The sequence below is a fragment of the Maniola jurtina genome, chromosome 6, assembly GCF_905333055.1.
Source record: "Maniola jurtina chromosome 6, ilManJurt1.1, whole genome shotgun sequence".
NCBI classification, from domain to species: Eukaryota; Metazoa; Arthropoda; class Insecta; order Lepidoptera; family Nymphalidae; genus Maniola; species Maniola jurtina.
The window spans coordinates 5,642,087-5,658,532 of NC_060034.1; the positions used below are offsets into that span (position 1 = coordinate 5,642,087).

Sequence of the window (16,446 nt, forward strand, 5' to 3'; positions counted from 1 at the left end):
TCGGCAAGTGGGTTCGCGCAAAAAGGTGAGGGCATTTTTATTTCTTTGTGTTTTTATTTTACATCTTTTGAAATTTAGCGTAACATTTTGTCACTTATGACAGTGATTGCTGTCTGGTATTTAGCATTTAATTTAGAATTTAGGTATCTTATCTATGGTAAAGAGTTATTATTGTTATTAAGTACTTGCTGAATGCTGGAGTAACAGCAACTGATTTTTTTTCAATCTTGTCTGAAATCATCAGTCTGAATTAAAAACTCTTAGGAAACATTTGGTTTATCTTAGCAAGTTTCTAAAAACCAAAGAAAATCTATGTCCAAGTTGTTCACTACCGGCTCCTATTGTGCCAATCTAATTCTACATTTTTGTGAAGAGAATAAAAACCACTAGGTACGTGTTTATTAATATTGATATGTTTACATTTTGATAGTGATTAGATTTTATAATTGTTAAAAAAAATGTATAGAAATGGGACTTTCCAAAATAAAATAATTGTATTTTTTAAACAAATTTTCAAAAGCTTTATTCCAAATTAGAATTTTAACAAACAATAGATAAATAAATTAGGAATTGAAGCAACAAATGAAACTCCAGGATCAGCCGGAGATTTTCCAGAACAAAAATAATAAAGTGGAGGAAGGATCATAATTCCAACTGTTTCTTATTTAGGAACTCGCCGGCCAGAGATATTCTCTGCATGAAAGAGGGGGCTGGTGTTAGTAATAAATTATATTTGCCAACGTCTGGATGTTCTGGGTATCTTTTTTCTTTGCGAATCCTTTCTATCATGTGTTGAGGCTCGCACTTCGGTTTCGATTTCCAGTCACTGTTCAGGAAATCTTGTATAACTTTTGGTAGCATTTTCACCGCTTCTTTGGCTTTAGTACTACTCGGTGGTTGCAACTTCTCAGTTTCAAACTTCTGAGGTATAATTATATCGTCTACTTCGACTTTTTCAGTAGCTTTTATCTCGGGCGCTTCGGCGACCGTTTCTCTTTCGTTTTCGTTCAGGCTGGTGTTGTTATAGTAATTACTCATGCTTTCTTTCAATATATCACCCAAACTCTCATTTTTCACCTTTTCCCTTTCAATGCCATCGATGTTAACGTAACCTGTACTCGTTTCAGTCTTAATGGGTACGATTGGCATTTCCTGGGCATTTGAAAGGTCACGTTTACTCAAATCCATAATTTTAGCGGAGTTCATCGGGTCGCCATAGTAAACTGCCTCTTTGTAATAACTGGTGGTGTTTTTGACTGGTATCGTTGCGTCTATCATGCTCATAAAGTGAATATTATCTTCTTCGTCTAATATTTTGTAAATTCTATGCACCTCACTGACGTTTATTCTGTAATGTAAAGTAGCAAAATGACCTTTTTTTATCTTGACTGCGATCATACCAAATAGTAAGTAAGTAATGATGCAGCTTAAAGTGGAATGTGCCTACCTAGAAGGTGCCTATTCACTCATCTTTTACCAATATTAAAGGTAAAAGGTACCAATATTATAGTACCAATATTATACAATATTATAGCGTGGAAAACAGATGCCAGAAGGGTACCTATTCCATATTCTACAAGTGCGAGTTTAAAACGAGGAAGCGAATCGCTTCATACGAGTCCGTGGAATTTTGACTATGTCGTACTAAACGTATTAATAATTGCTAATCAATTCACATTCTGTTATCATAGAAAAAATCTTTTTGATTTTATATTTTGCTGTTGTGAAATCAAATGTCATTATCAAAAATCTCAAGTCATCAACTCTATTCCCCTTTATTAAAGGGATGTTGAAGACAATTCGCAATACTCACCCCTGTCTAGCTTCATGGCAACAATACAGCATCGTCGGGTCTATGGGATGTGCCTCAGTATTGAACACATAGCCGCCCATGTCCACTATACATTCTCCATTAGGGGTGTCTATGACTGTGCCGTGGACGCCCGGGTTGTGGATGAAGTTGTCCGGGTCAAACAACAGGTAGAGGTATTTAGTAGTTTCGGATAGAAAGAAGGATTCCATGCGGTCCTCCTTACGGTGATCGCGGACGTCTTTTATCTGGAAATGATTTCATTTGGAAGATGTAAAAATATTTCCATTAAAGCAGGCGTAATTTGCGGACGTCCATGATATACAAGGGACCACAATCGTTATAATCCACCAACACAGACAAATCTGTGTAATACACCTTGCAGTACGCGATATGCACCGCAATCTCTCCCACTGAAGCAGGAAAGACAAGCAATACACACCATCAACACTACACCACGCAAATCTTCTAGTATTGTAAAGGCAACGGAATTTGAGCATTACATAGCTGTAATGTTGTATTGAAGCAATCCTAATATACCTATTTATTATAGAAACACAGATTTTACGTTTATGGGCAACTGATGCTCACAACTTCATCCGCGTGGATTTAGATTTTCAGAAATCCTGTAGGAACTCTTTGATTTTTCCAGGATAAAAATGTCACTCTCCAGGTCTTCAACAATATCCATATAAAAAATCAGGTCAATCTGCTGCTCCGTTGCGGCGTGATTGAAGGACAAACCAAAAAAACAAGCACACTTTTGCTTTATAATATGGGTAAATGTGGCTAAACTGAACATAAAATAGTAAAAAATAATACCGTAGCAAATCCACAAGGCGTCCTGGCGCTGTGCTGTATACTCCTCAATATATCCTCCCCCATTTGCAACAGTATGGGGTCTCGAGTGTCCCGGTACAAATACATGATAGACTCAATGAGTTCAGGCCTCAAGGGGTAGCTCTCCCTCGCAGACGAAGCTTCGCCTGTGCCAAGGTTGTAAACCTCTGGTGTGAACCCGTACTGTTTCCATACGCTGTGGTAGTTGTGTATTATTCGCATTGCTGTGTCACTTTCACCTACGGGAATTAATCAAGCAATTAAATTCAAACATGTTTATTGTGAAAAGGCCTATGTCCAGCAGTGGCCACATCTAAGAAGGTTATAGGTTATAATTTATGAACATTTTACGAAAATTAAGCTACCGTTATTGTGATTTAAGTCTTAAGATTGAAAAAAATCGTGGCGTGCGCCATGAAAATAGCGTGCGGCGCTGCCGAGGACAATCTGGAATAGTCCCTCCCTTGCGAAACCGGGGTGGGTCGCTAGTTAGCTATTACAATCAAGGTCACTTACCAATCAAACTGAGCAGACCAGGCCAGTAAGACTCGAGCGATTGGAACACAGGCAGTGTGACGTGGCCACGCAACATGGTCGCCCACACGTACCAGTCATCCTTCTTTAAGTACTTGTCTATCACTTGACGAGCTTCATTGAACATGGACATCAGCTCTGGGCGCTCTAGTAGTATAGCTCCTAGACAATAAGAAATTATAGTTCAAAGCCAACTCTTCGACTAAGCCACTTCTGTACAAATCAAAAAAAAAAACAATACAAATCGCGCCTTAATTTGTGCAGGTGCATGTATAAAGCTTGTGGATCCGAAAATTAAACATATTAACTTTTTTCCGATTGAGTTTGCTGTTCGGTTCTACTTCCGCTTTTGGCTACAGCGTCACTAGGTGGGTTGGCAAGCGCGAACCTTCGCCTGGGTGTATTGGGGTGTAACTTGCTTGCTTAAAGATTATATTAACCAAATATGTTTCATCAAAGATAATTTACGGTGAAAATTAATGATCAATATTAATGTTAATAAGTTATTTTGTGTATCATCATAAATTACTTACCTATCTAATTAGTATTTCTTAAGCCTCAATGCAGTATATGTGGCATCAGATGATAAGTGAGTTCCAGCCTTACCTACATACCTTTCACTAAGTATTCAAAGTAGGAGTCCACTCCACCGCCTATACCCGCATCCTGAGCCGTCCACCTTCCAGTCATCACATCTATGTGGTTCCCGACCAAGCCTATCGGCGACTTGTGGTAGTATAAAGCTTTTAAGGCATTATAAGCTACCTGCAATTAAAACCTTATTATTTAGGTTTCCCGTTTCGTTACCAGTACTAAACTATCCAGCAATTTCTATTTTTCGTCCTGTTGAAAATTGCTGGTGTGCAGTCAGAAAAAAGCTGATTGACGTTTTTTTTTTAATTGAAGCAATTTCCGAGCAAGTGGGAGAAAAATAAATTAACTGTCTTACCTCTTCATATAAAGGATCTCCAGTAAGTCTACTCAGTGTACCAAACTCTATAATATAGGTGCCAACACCAGCTGTGCAAGTTATACTGGTCTCTCCCGGTGGAACTCCAGATTTCAAGTTGATAGTGCCATATGGCATGCCAGTTGTTGTGTCAAATGCAGCAATCAGTCTCTGAGCCACATCCTCTGCAAGACGAAGGAGAGGTCCATTGCAAGGCCAGCCCGGTTCTAGTTTCATTCCTGATCTAAAAAGTTTAATAATGTTAGGTGTTAGGTTATTTGTTTTATCATTTGAAATTTTTAAAATCAAGTGAAATAATTAATTGGGCATTGAAACATGAACTGGCATTCCTGGCCAATAAAAAGAAAGGCAAATCAACAAATTGGGTCATTCTCACTGTAGTAAGAATCTGAGGATGTGTCTGTTCTATATTAGAATTATTTAGAAAACATATTTTGACAGAAGACCATTTAGATTCTAGATTAAGAAATTTTTGCAATCATCATCGTCATGATCAACCCATCGGCGGCGCACTACTGAGCACGGGTCTCCAACAGAAAGAGAAGGGGTTTAGCCAAAGTCTACCTTGCTAGCAGACTTCCTTACAATAACATTAAAAATATATTGGCTTAGTCTTGTAATTTGTCCAAATCCTATTCTTAGTTTAGACTCCAAAATAAGAATAGGATGGGCTTTGTGTCATATTGTTATAGTTTTTGCTGAAATATATAATTCAATATATTAATATTACAAATGCAACTGTCCATCTGTCTGTGTGCTAGTTTTGCACTCACCATCTGTTTAACCAATTTGCATCATGGGAACAGATGTAGGCTATTTTTATCCCAGTAAATCAAAGTTTCAATGGGACTTTTATAAACCAAAATCCATGTGGACAGACTAGTTACAGGCATCATCAAGTGCTTTCTATGAAACTCAAACACACAAACATCAGAGCATTGTTCTAACCACTTATAGGCCACTATAATGTTTTTACTGTCTTAGGATAACTAATTACTTAAACTCACTTGTATGACAAAAGGTGTGCACTAAGCAAACCACCAATAATCCTAATGTTAGTTTCAAATACTGACACATTGATGTCCATATCAAAGTTCTGCTTCTCCAGTACAATATCAACCACTCTGTTGAACTCTGTATAGTTCCCCATGATCACGAGCATGTCTAGAGCATCAATTAGAGTTAGAGAGTAACTTCCCCAAGTATCCATACCATCACAGCTTAGTGGACGTAATTCGTCGTAAGGATATGCATATCTTAAATAGCTATCGTATGCATGTTGGAACATTTCCCTTACCTCCTCTCTAAAACAAAAAAAATGCATAAAACCTGGCAGATTTTACATAAGTAATAATTTTTTAGGCGATATAATTGATTACCTACGCTTACCTTAACTTTACTATATCTTCTTTACTGTATTCTCTTATGGATAAGCATATGTTACACTTAAGAGATAAAATTATAACTATACTAATAAATATTTTTTTAAACATAGTGACTATTTGGTATTGGAAACAAATTCAAAATATTATCAGATAGGTAATGCGATAATTTATGAAAGTGTGCAGTGTGCACTATACATTGCACTAATCAGTAATCTATATTTAATCCAATCAAAATATTTTAATCACAGAGCAGTTAATTTAAATTTCTTAAAATCAATAGGATATTGTAGATGAATCGGGGATCTTTTGTTTCTGGTCGGTGATCGGGACCATGGATGCATGGAATTCAGCATAACAATTAACATCATTCATTGAGCAATGAAATGAAATGAAATCAGCAGCTGTGAGCTGTCTTAACGGTTCTGTCAGTTGTCCTTGTCACCAAGCTGTCACAACAAAACAATTCAAAAAATCGGTCAAACCCGAGTCTGATTCGCACAGAAAGGGTTCCGAACCATAGTACAACAAATAACATTTAATTTTATTTTTTCAATTTCCGTGACGGCAATTTGGAATTTTTAGTGTGTTTGTTGCTTAAGTGGCAATAGAAATACTTAGGTATGTGAAAGTTTCAGGTGTACCTCTACCTATAATGATTCACGAGATAAAGCCTACTGACAGATAGATGGCCGGACAGACGGATGAATGGAGGGACGGATGGATGGATGGAGAGACGGACGGACGAACTGATGGATGGACAGACAGACGGACGGACAATGGAGTCTTAGTAATAGGGTCCCGTTGGCAACCTTTGGGTATGGAACCATAGAAACGAACTGAGCAATGGACTATAATATACTTCGTCCAATTAGAGGCGCCACATGCTTGCACAGAGTATATTGAATATACGCATGCTCGCGACGAACAAAGACCTATTAGCACAGGCAAGCTTGTGGGTGGGTTGTTTGCGTATGCTTGGAAGTACTTGTTGTTCGATCCGATGCAAGCCAAACACTGCTAAATAGTAATGCTGTTTGCCAATGTTTGCTGTATGTTGTTTGCCGCAAGCGTCTGATGGCACCCGAAGGGACTATATTCACTACATTTCAATATTTTCCATGGGTAAGCCACGGCGAATGCCATGCAAGCGCTCCTAAGCATTAGTAGCAATCATAAGCAAACAACCAGTTCACAAGTTTGCCAGTGCTTGTTGTTTGCTGTTGGTCGCAAGCATGTGGAGTCGCCATGTTTCCATGATTTGCTATGATCTGCCACGGAGTAGATTTCATTGTGATTTCACCGCCCTAACGCCATTGGCTAGAATTTGAAAACAACGTGCCATAAAGTTTACATGAAATGCAACAGCTGATTTAGTCTGTGAAAAATGCCAAAATGTCCGATGTCCGTTGAGGTTGCATAGTTTTTCGAGGGTGTTTCAATTTAAAACTGCACGTTTTTATAAACTACTCACAATTTTTGCATAAATATGCTTTCCTCGTGATATATTGGAAGTTTTAACACATTCTGCTGACACATTCTCTGCATTTCCGCCCGCATAATCATAGCAAAAGTTTTGTGATTTTGTCGTTACAAAGTTTACGGAAGCGGGACAATGGCATCATTTAGAATTCACGAGGATCAAGAAAATACTGCGTTGGGTTTGAGAAAAGATGCTGATGTATTCTCAGCCGCCACCCAGCGCCGCGCCCTCGGGGACCTCAGCCAGTTCGCCTGCCATCAGAACCGAAATATAAAACATGTAAGTAAATAGAAGGAAGTTTTGCGTATAAAGTCTGCTTTTCATTCGTGAAAAAGGCCCTGTTGATCATAAAGCTATGTTTTAACGTCAATTAGGTTTTATTTATGCTTAGTAGGTACTCTCCTACTATTTTTAGCCACGTTATTAACGGCGGTTACCAAAACGGTTGGGAGTCGTTCTTAAGTTACTTTGGAATAATTTGCAGGCAGGAATGACGAATGGGCCTTGCAAAGTTCAAGATGAGAATAGAACGGTGCGTCAGATCAAAAATGAAAAAAATATTGTACCCCCTGTGGCTCAATTTCGCGCGTTCAGTGTGTACGAAGACAAGCCTACAGAAACCGAGGTTAAAAAACGGGAGCCCACATTTAAGCCTTTTGTAGCCAAAGAGATCAGAAAGGACAACTTCTTTATCAATGCAGCAGAGAATGTTAAGGCATTATGTGCACAGATGGAAAAGAAAAAAGAACCAGAAGCTGTTCCAGTTAGGTATGATATTTGCAACCAATATGACTTCTATACAAAATGATTCATATAGTGTCTTGTGAAGTTACATATTGTACATTGAATACAATATGAAGTGATTTCAACTTTGTTTTATGATATATGAGAATGTGTATCGAATCTGTCTGTTACCTTTTCATTTTTCACAGCATAGATTACAGAGCTTGCATCCTGTAAATGGACATAGTCTACTTTTGATACCAGAAAATACAAGATTCCATGGGATATACAAAAACCTAAATCCATATAGATGAGGTCATGGATATCAGCTAGTTATTGATTAGCCTATGAGGCATATATAAGCATTCAGTTTCATGTGTTAATTTTATGGTTACAGTAATTTTAATCTACAATTTTTTGACTAGTTCTCTGAATTCAGAGGACAAAAACTTTGCTGTAGTGTTCTTTAGTGCCAAAAAAGCAATTGTGGGTCAAAAAAAAAAAAAAAGCAAAAAGCAAAAAAGCAAGTATAGGTATTTCTTTTTAATATTAATCTGTAATTTTGTTTTGCTGATGTACAGCATAGTCTTATTTCTTGCATCAACAATAATTCTGATAGATAATTGAAAGTAGGTTAAGCTTTTTGCTGCAATACAAAATATTGTGTCCAATCATGAAGATGTGTACCTATTCTACAACTTTTTAACTGACATCTGAAACTTAAATCATTGAGGTACTAAGATAATATTGCATGAAATTGCATTTTTTGCAATAACACCATTTTGTTCTCCTGCTCCTCAACTATAGGCACCATTTTTTCATATTCATAGACTTCCATTGCAAGAAAAGACAGATATTGAAAAAGAAAATGTTGTGGAGTCGCCAATGTCTGTTGTTGACTCGAGCATCCTGTCCATGTCAATCTCAAAAAATGAGAGCCAAATCCGAGAAGATGATGAAGACACTACTACAGCGCAGACTGATCGAGAGATGTTCTTCCATGTTATAGAGTACAGAGAGGATATTTACGACCATATGAGGAATATTGAGGTAGGTATTACAATTTTTTAATGGAAATATTTTGTTCATTTTTGTTTTCATAGCCAACTAATCAATGATTAAATCTCTATCATAGTTGTGTATAATGAAATGTACACTTTACTTGTAGATAAATTATAAACACTAGGTACCTAATCACACTCCTGTACTTATTGCGCTCGTCTGGTGCAGCTCCGTGCCATAAAACAAAATTGAATTTTAAAAAAAAAACCAGTCAAGTCAATTATTTGGACTCTCATACAAAGTATTCTATACCATCATAAAAGATATAACATTATTACTTTTATTACTTATTTATTTATTTATTTATTTACTATAGTACCGCCCACAGAGTTACACATTTTAATTATACATTTTGTTCCTTACTTTCTATTGCTCTTATGCAACTCCACTTACGGGCAGTCACAGCGTGCATTAACATAAACATAAGTCGTACAGTAAAATATAAAATATAATATAATAGCTAACCTAAGGACTATGAAAAAATACCTAAGTTATAAATTTTAAAAGAATATAATAAGATGAAAATTAAGTTAAAGTAAATTTAAGTTAAACTAAGCTAAATTATCTAAATCATCTAAAATACAATATACTTACGGCTAGGGATTGACACTAATTATCGTTATCCTATTGAGGAATCAAAGTAATGTAAATTATTACATTACTTTTAATTTTTTTTTCATTTGCATGGCAGCATATAACACAATATAAATACAAATAAATTTTTATTGCAAATCATTATAAATTATATTGAAGTGACCATAAAAATATCTTACTTTTCAGTATCAAATAACTTTTGATTCATAATCACATTAATAATATGTATGTTAACAAATTGTTAAGTAAGTCACAGGCTTGCTTGGATTCATTGAAGACCTTTGTGTAGATCTTTGAAAGAATTTTTGTCTTTGAATCTTGACTTGATGCATCAGCGAAAGGTCATCAAAATAATTTTCGCATATTATTTTATATGTCAATTGTAGGAACCTATTGCCCTCAGTTCTCATAAGTCTCCAAAGTCATCTCATAAATCAGTTATTTTCTACTATCTCTTTTGATTAACAAACACTTCTCAATATTACTGTCACAGTCTCGGTTTATCTGTGTCGCTAACAGTGAAGATTTGTTATATCTACATCTTTCAAACTTTTGGCTTATCTTTCAATTACACTGCAATGGAATTATGCATTGAAGTAATAAAGTATAAAGTGGATAAAGTTAAAGACCTGGAAAGTGATGTGGCTACTTTTTTCCAGATGAATTGTTCTTCAATTCGTGTTGGTAAAAGTAGCCAGGAGATTTTTAAAAATTTTAATCTACACAGACAATTTTGTAGATATCATCTAATATATAGAATAAATACATATAAAAAATTTAGATTGAAGCTGATTTACAATCTCAAAACGTTGAATTTTAAGGTAAAGAACAGAGCCAATCCGCGCTACATGCGCAAGCAGCCAGATATCACACACGTCATGAGGTCCATTCTCGTGGACTGGCTGGTGGAAGTGTGTGACGAGTACGGGCAACAGAGCGAGACCCTGCACCTCGCCGTGTCGTACGTGGACCGCTTCCTGTCTTACATGAGTGTAGTACGCACCAAACTGCAACTTGTGGGCACCGCAGCTACTTACATTGCCTCGTAAGTCTTCACTTGATATTTTGTAATTTTCCAACTTTCTATATTCATATTCCTCATTGCTGAAGGTTGTGACTCCTTTCCATTAATCACGTAATGTAGGAGTTGTCTTGTGATGATAATGTGGTAGGTTTCCAGATCATTCAGGGTACAACTTGACTAAAGAATCGACTCTGATTTTTAATTAACTTAGTTTTTATCAGAAGTTAGAGATAGGAACCACTGGCTACACATGGTGCGATTGCAATCAAGAGCTAGTTTGCAATGGAATAAAAAAACATGAAAAACAATATGGAAAGAAAATATAGCTTTTGTTATTCAATATTACAGAATTTAAAAAAAAGCAATTATAGACTGAATTTCAGTACCTAATAATACTTTCTTCCAAATGTTGTGAAGTTCTTTTTTGTTTGACAAGATTAATTTGTTTGGGAAATAAATTAACATTCCTATTTATATGACCACAGGAAATACGAAGAAGTATATCCACCAGAAGTGTCAGAGTTTGTGTACATCACCGACGACACGTATACCAAAAAAGAAGTGTTGCGCATGGAGCACCTGATCCTCAAGGTGCTGTCGTTCGATCTCACCACGCCCACCGCTCTTGCCTTCCTGTCGCTCTTCTGCATCACCAACAAATACCCCAAGAAGATCTTTTTCCTAGCTGCTGTGAGTGTTTCTTATGTCACTAGGATTGTACAAGTTCGGCCGCAGAAATCTTATTTGTACCCAACTGCAGTGAAATTCAAAATTAGGTTTATGTTATGGGTTTGATGTATGTCTGTTCCTATATCCACTCGTAACTACTCCTCCGCGCAAACGATTTTGATAAAATTGATATGTTCATGAGACATCATAAGATTTGTCTAGTTGAAGCGCACTGGGTACATAAAATTCTTAAAAAAATCAAAATGGCGGGTTTTATACGCTTTAAAAGGCGGGTGCGGGCTGAAAAACATCAATGAAAACCGCAGTAGGGGGTGATTTTTTTTTGAAAATTTTAAATTACTTGCAAAATAATATCAGGTTTTTGTAATTTAGGGCCTGGCATCCCTAACTGTAACACACACATAGAAAGTGAGTTTCTCTGTGTGAGACATCTGATTTTTAATATGGTGGTAAAATTGAAGTGAGGTAAAATTGATGCATGTTTCTCTATTTTGCAGTACATAGCGGAGCTATCGCTGCTAGAGGCCGAGCCGTACCTGCAGTTCAAGCCGTCGGTGATCGCGGCGGCCGCGCTGGCCACGGCGCGGCACTGCCTGCTGTGCCGCCGACACGGCTGCCACGAGCGCGAGCAGGGCGACGACTCCGTGCACGAGGAATGCGCTGCCGTCGGTATGCGCTTTTCCTAATGACATGTGCTGCTTTGTAAACCAAAGGAGCACGGTTTATTTACGAAATATATTTTTTTACTTATCATCCACAATAAACCACATTTGATGGTCCTTTTGGGCAGAAGTGGCGTTAGGACGTTACTTTTTTCCGATAAAAAATTAAGTTACTCAGTACACAAGTTGCCTAAAGAAATTTTATTTCAAAATATGATATTTTAAATTGAATGCCATTTTCATAGTCAGCATCTCAAGAAGTCTGTTATTTGTCACAAAATCTCATAGATTGATAGTAATAAAAATTGCCAATCCTGAGATAGGTACTTGCCCAAACAATACATTTTTAAATCTCAATTTACACCAAAATGCACAGATTTGTTTTGTAACAAATTAGATTTTAAACTCAAGTCACTTTAATCACTTGATTCCTCAGTAGGATATCTCAGACCCTAGTTAGTTATAAATATATTGTATTTTAGATAATATATCCTGTTAATTTAGGCATGCATTAGGTCTATTTATTGTATGACTTTTGTTTTTAACGCAAGATGTAACTGCCCGTAAGTGTAAGTTACTTGAGACTTATAGAACTTGAGGCTTCAGTTCCATTACATATAAATAATATAATAAGCAGAATCCTGTAAATAAGGTTGGATGTGTGTACTTTTGCGATCATTTGGAGTGTTCTTGTACCGTGTGAACATAGCTAAAGCTGCAGTTTTCCCCGCAGCCTGGCCGGCCGAGCTCGTCGAATTAGCGGGCTACTCGCTGCCCGAGCTCGGCGTGTGCGCGCGCGAGCTGAGTCGCACCCACGCGCACGCGCGTCTGCAGCCCTACCAAGCCATCCCCGACAAGTACAAGAGCAACAAGTGAGTATACAGACAGTCAACAACCCTGAGTCATGACTGTGAATGTCCATAATAGTAGAAATTACTTTTAAATCATTTTCATTTGGTGATTTTTTCTCACAGTGATTTCATGTTTTTTTTCAATTTTCGCACTAGTTGCATTAATTGAACTAGATGTTTTTTTTTTCTAACACTTCAATTTTCGGTCACAAATTCTCCACCGAGATAAGTTATCTATCAAGGAATATAATAATGCAAAAGTGTGTCCATCAACACAAGTTTGTGTGTGTAAACACTGCTCTGTATTTCCCTTACTTCTTCTTCGTCTCGTTGGCTTTACATTCTTTACTGTCATAGTCCAAAGGGACTGCAATCTGTCTGTAAAAATTTGACATTAACTCAGTCGAAATTCTTTGTGTACTTAATTAAAAATTCTACTACAGTCCAAAGCCTAGATGTATATATTTTGGTGCTTAATTCTAGATACGACGGAGTTTCGACAATCGAAGCCAAGCCAATGTTCCCCGTGGCGAAGTACCAGGCGCCCGCCGCCGCGCGTGCGCCGCTGCCCGAGCCCAAGGCGGGCTAGCGTGACCACAATACCATCCTAGCCTATACCATGCACGATATAGGGTGCGCCCGCACTGCAGATATTTACTGCGCGATTTTTTCCCTCACAATTGAGGATTTGGTAAACAGAACTGGACTAGTCCCCAAAATGAAATTTCACTGGATAGGAAAAACAGACTACAATTGTATTTTTAAGATCTTTAGTATTGGATTAATCCGGTTTTGTTTGAAAACACACTTTTTGAGGCTATAAATAATATCAGTGATTGACGTAACGTTAGCGTTTGAGTTAAAAAGGACTAGTGCGGTTCTGTTCGCCATCTCATCATCATTCTGTGACACACACATTGAGAATAAAACTGACCCTATCCAAAAACTATTTTTTTTCAATATGACCATTTAAAGATTTACATTTAGCAATTGAGTATACTCGTAACGTGGCACTAGTGTCATCTTAGGTCATAAAATTTATCAAAATTAGGATTTTTAACATGTATGAGTATGTTTTTTCTTGCAAAATTACAGCTAAAAATACAGTTGTAACTTAAAACTGTCAATTTTTGGATAGTGCCATTTTCGTTTTTTATGTGCCAATGAAAATTGTGTGAAGCCGTACACACACTGAAAAAATACACAAATGCTTTTATATTTATTCCATATATCACAAAATTTTTCGGGAAAAACTGTGCGGTGTAATTTCACAGTGTGTGATGACTCTTAGGCGCAGGTAAAAATTAAAAACTCTCAGGCTGAGATCTATAGTGTTTGGTACGCGACAGGTCGAGATGGCAATCGGGGTAAGAAGCGGGGGGACGCCCCGAATACCTGCGCGGCACCTGCGCTATCCCGCACCGGGGTTCCATATCCAGCTCGACCTGTCGCGTACTACATATATACTTTGGATTAGAAGAATATAAAGACGTTATCTTTTTTGAGTATCGTAACACTAACGTTTGAGTAAGATGGACTTATAATAAAAACAAGAGCTTTAGTCCATTTTATTTCCTAATATTACATGGATCTCAAATCAACTAGTTTTACAGCTCTGGGTTCCGAGAGTTTGAAGAAAAATTTAGTCTCACAGACTTATCAAAAAGCTATTAATAAAACATATCTGATCCAAAGAGGCCTATTTTCAAAACCTGTCATACCTAAAACTCTTGACGTGACCACGTCTGTTCGCAGTGGTCCCACCCATGTCTACTTTAGTCTGTGTGCCTACATGATATTTATTTCAATTATGTTTCGTAAATCTAACTTATAAGAAGGAAATCTTTTTACTTTACTAATAATTATTTTCTTCACAAAGTTTGAAGACAATAGTACAGGTATTTAATCTAGTTTACAGTGTTCAATGTTGGCATTTACTAAAGTTAAGACTCTTAAAAATTTTAGATGTAACAATTTTAAATGGAAATATGCGCGTTTTTTTACCGCGCTGATTAAAATTTTTGTAATTTTAGTTGACTGTCTACAGATCGCTATGCCTTTGTAAGCATATTTTATTATTGTGTCCCTCCATTTTTATCAATTGATGTAAACATCAAAAAAGATGATTTGGGCTGGTCGTACGAAACGTCGCAACGTCATCTCAAAAAAAATCAGGTAGGTAGTCAAAAACATTTTTTTGCGGCAATTTTATGTTCAGTTTGTCGATGTTTTGTCTCGTGATAGATAGATCACACTGGTTCTTTGTGACTTTGCGAACTGCTAAGACTTATTCGCTATTAGATAGTTTAAAAAAAATATTGTTGTATTGTGATTAACTTGTGGACCAATTTAATATAACTAGGTAATTGTCATATTAATTACATGACAGTAGTTTTAAAAATAATTGTCTACTTTTAGCATATACAGTAGTAACAAACAGATAATTGATAAACGATACTGCATTTAGCATTAAAAAGTTGAGCTATTTTAGTTTTTGTAGGATTTCGGATTTTAAACGAAGCGAGGTAATGTTTATTTTGAAATACCACTTCTTAGCGCCTATTTTCATGTTTGTTAGTAAATTATTATTATTATTTTGAGATATAAGGTATGTTTTTAATATTGATAAGTAATTTTTAATTTAATTTAATATAAAATCCATATTTTGCTCCACTTTTGCGATTGGAGCTAGGGACCTATAATAATATATAGATTTAAAAATAACCGGCGTTTTCTTTGAACCCTTTTGCCCTCGTGAGGTGTTGACAGTTTGACACAGTGTGCCTTAATGGTCGTCTTCCTTTGGAATGCAGTGAAAGCGCAAGATGGTCCCGGCTATGACGTGAGCAGTTTCCTTTCAAGTTTCTAGCCATTCAATTATGTGTTATAATATGATGTGTGACACAAATTATTATCGGACGTGGCTGATTGCCGCGACTTAAGGTGCATGAGACTGGTCTGCCCACGAAATTCAAATTTAATTTGGTTTTTCGCAATTTGTAAACTAATACAACAAAGCAGGCTTATGGCATTCTAATTGCGTCAATGGCAGTATCACATATACAAATTGCGAAAAACCAAATTTTTGAATTTCGCTTGATGATAAAATGTACACAGAACTGAAACTATATCGGACTGAGTCGACGACGTAACTTTGAGTCCGATAGATATCTCTCAATTTACCGCTTACGGACGCGTCCGATAGCCTTTAGAGTTTAGAGTCATTACGCACAGTCGACTTGTTGCCCGACAACTCTGTCGCCGGCAACTTTCACATAAATTACAGATTCTAACAGTCGCCGTCGACTGAGTTGCCGGGCGACTAGTCGGCCGTGCGTAATGGGTCTGCCAAGATGCATGTCTATTTGGAGATCATGCGCTTCACGGTGAGACCACAAAAACTGCAACCCGGCAATTATCCTGGCTGTCCGGTAAATACGAGACAATCACATCCTTTGAAGAGAAAAGAAAATCGGAGCAAAAACTAAATTTATGTCATTCACAAGATTACCTGATTAAGGGTCATTAAGAGATTAGCTCGTTGAGTACCTAATTAGTTCATTAGGAAATACCTAGTTACTTTTTAGGGTTCCGTAACCTTTTTAGGATGCCAACGGGACCCTATTACTTAACCGTCTGCTGTCTGCCAGCGAGCTGTATCTCGTAAACCATAATAGGTAGAGTTGAAATTTTCACAAAATGTGTATAGTACGCACAGGTTCAGATGGCAATCGCGGTATGATGCGGAAGGACGCCCTGCACACCCGCAGCAGGTAAGCGCGGGGGCTATGCGGGGAGTCCTTACCCGGTGGCCATCTCAG

The 16,446-nt window shown here is 37.1% G+C and overlaps 2 protein-coding genes across 3 annotated transcripts; one reads left to right on the forward strand and one right to left on the reverse strand.

Annotated features, from left to right (window-relative positions):
* Positions 1-48: 48 nt before the first annotated feature.
* LOC123866239 (ER degradation-enhancing alpha-mannosidase-like protein 2) lies at positions 49-5,833 on the reverse strand. The gene is made up of 8 exons (XM_045907686.1): positions 5,544-5,833; positions 5,162-5,458; positions 4,134-4,377; positions 3,799-3,949; positions 3,167-3,346; positions 2,633-2,889; positions 1,814-2,058; positions 49-1,348 (listed from the first exon to the last, which is right to left on the reverse strand). The coding sequence occupies exons 1-8, from the start codon at positions 5,645-5,647 to the stop codon at positions 643-645; spliced, it is 2,184 nt and encodes a 727-aa protein (XP_045763642.1). The 5' UTR covers positions 5,648-5,833; the 3' UTR covers positions 49-642.
* On the forward strand, positions 2,605-15,349 carry LOC123866241 (cyclin-A2-like). Of its 2 annotated transcripts, XM_045907690.1 has the most exons (9): positions 2,605-2,618; positions 6,914-7,298; positions 7,504-7,787; positions 8,573-8,792; positions 10,220-10,443; positions 10,908-11,112; positions 11,610-11,781; positions 12,508-12,646; positions 13,109-15,349. In XM_045907690.1, exons 2-9 carry the CDS (start codon positions 7,152-7,154, stop codon positions 13,212-13,214), a joined length of 1,497 nt encoding a protein of 498 aa, XP_045763646.1. In that variant the 5' UTR covers positions 2,605-2,618; positions 6,914-7,151; the 3' UTR covers positions 13,215-15,349. The 2 variants fall into 2 exon arrangements, with proteins under 2 accessions (XP_045763646.1, XP_045763644.1); XM_045907688.1 differs by lacking the exon at positions 2,605-2,618 and having other exon boundaries at positions 6,882-7,298.
* Positions 15,350-16,446: the final 1,097 nt, after the last annotated feature.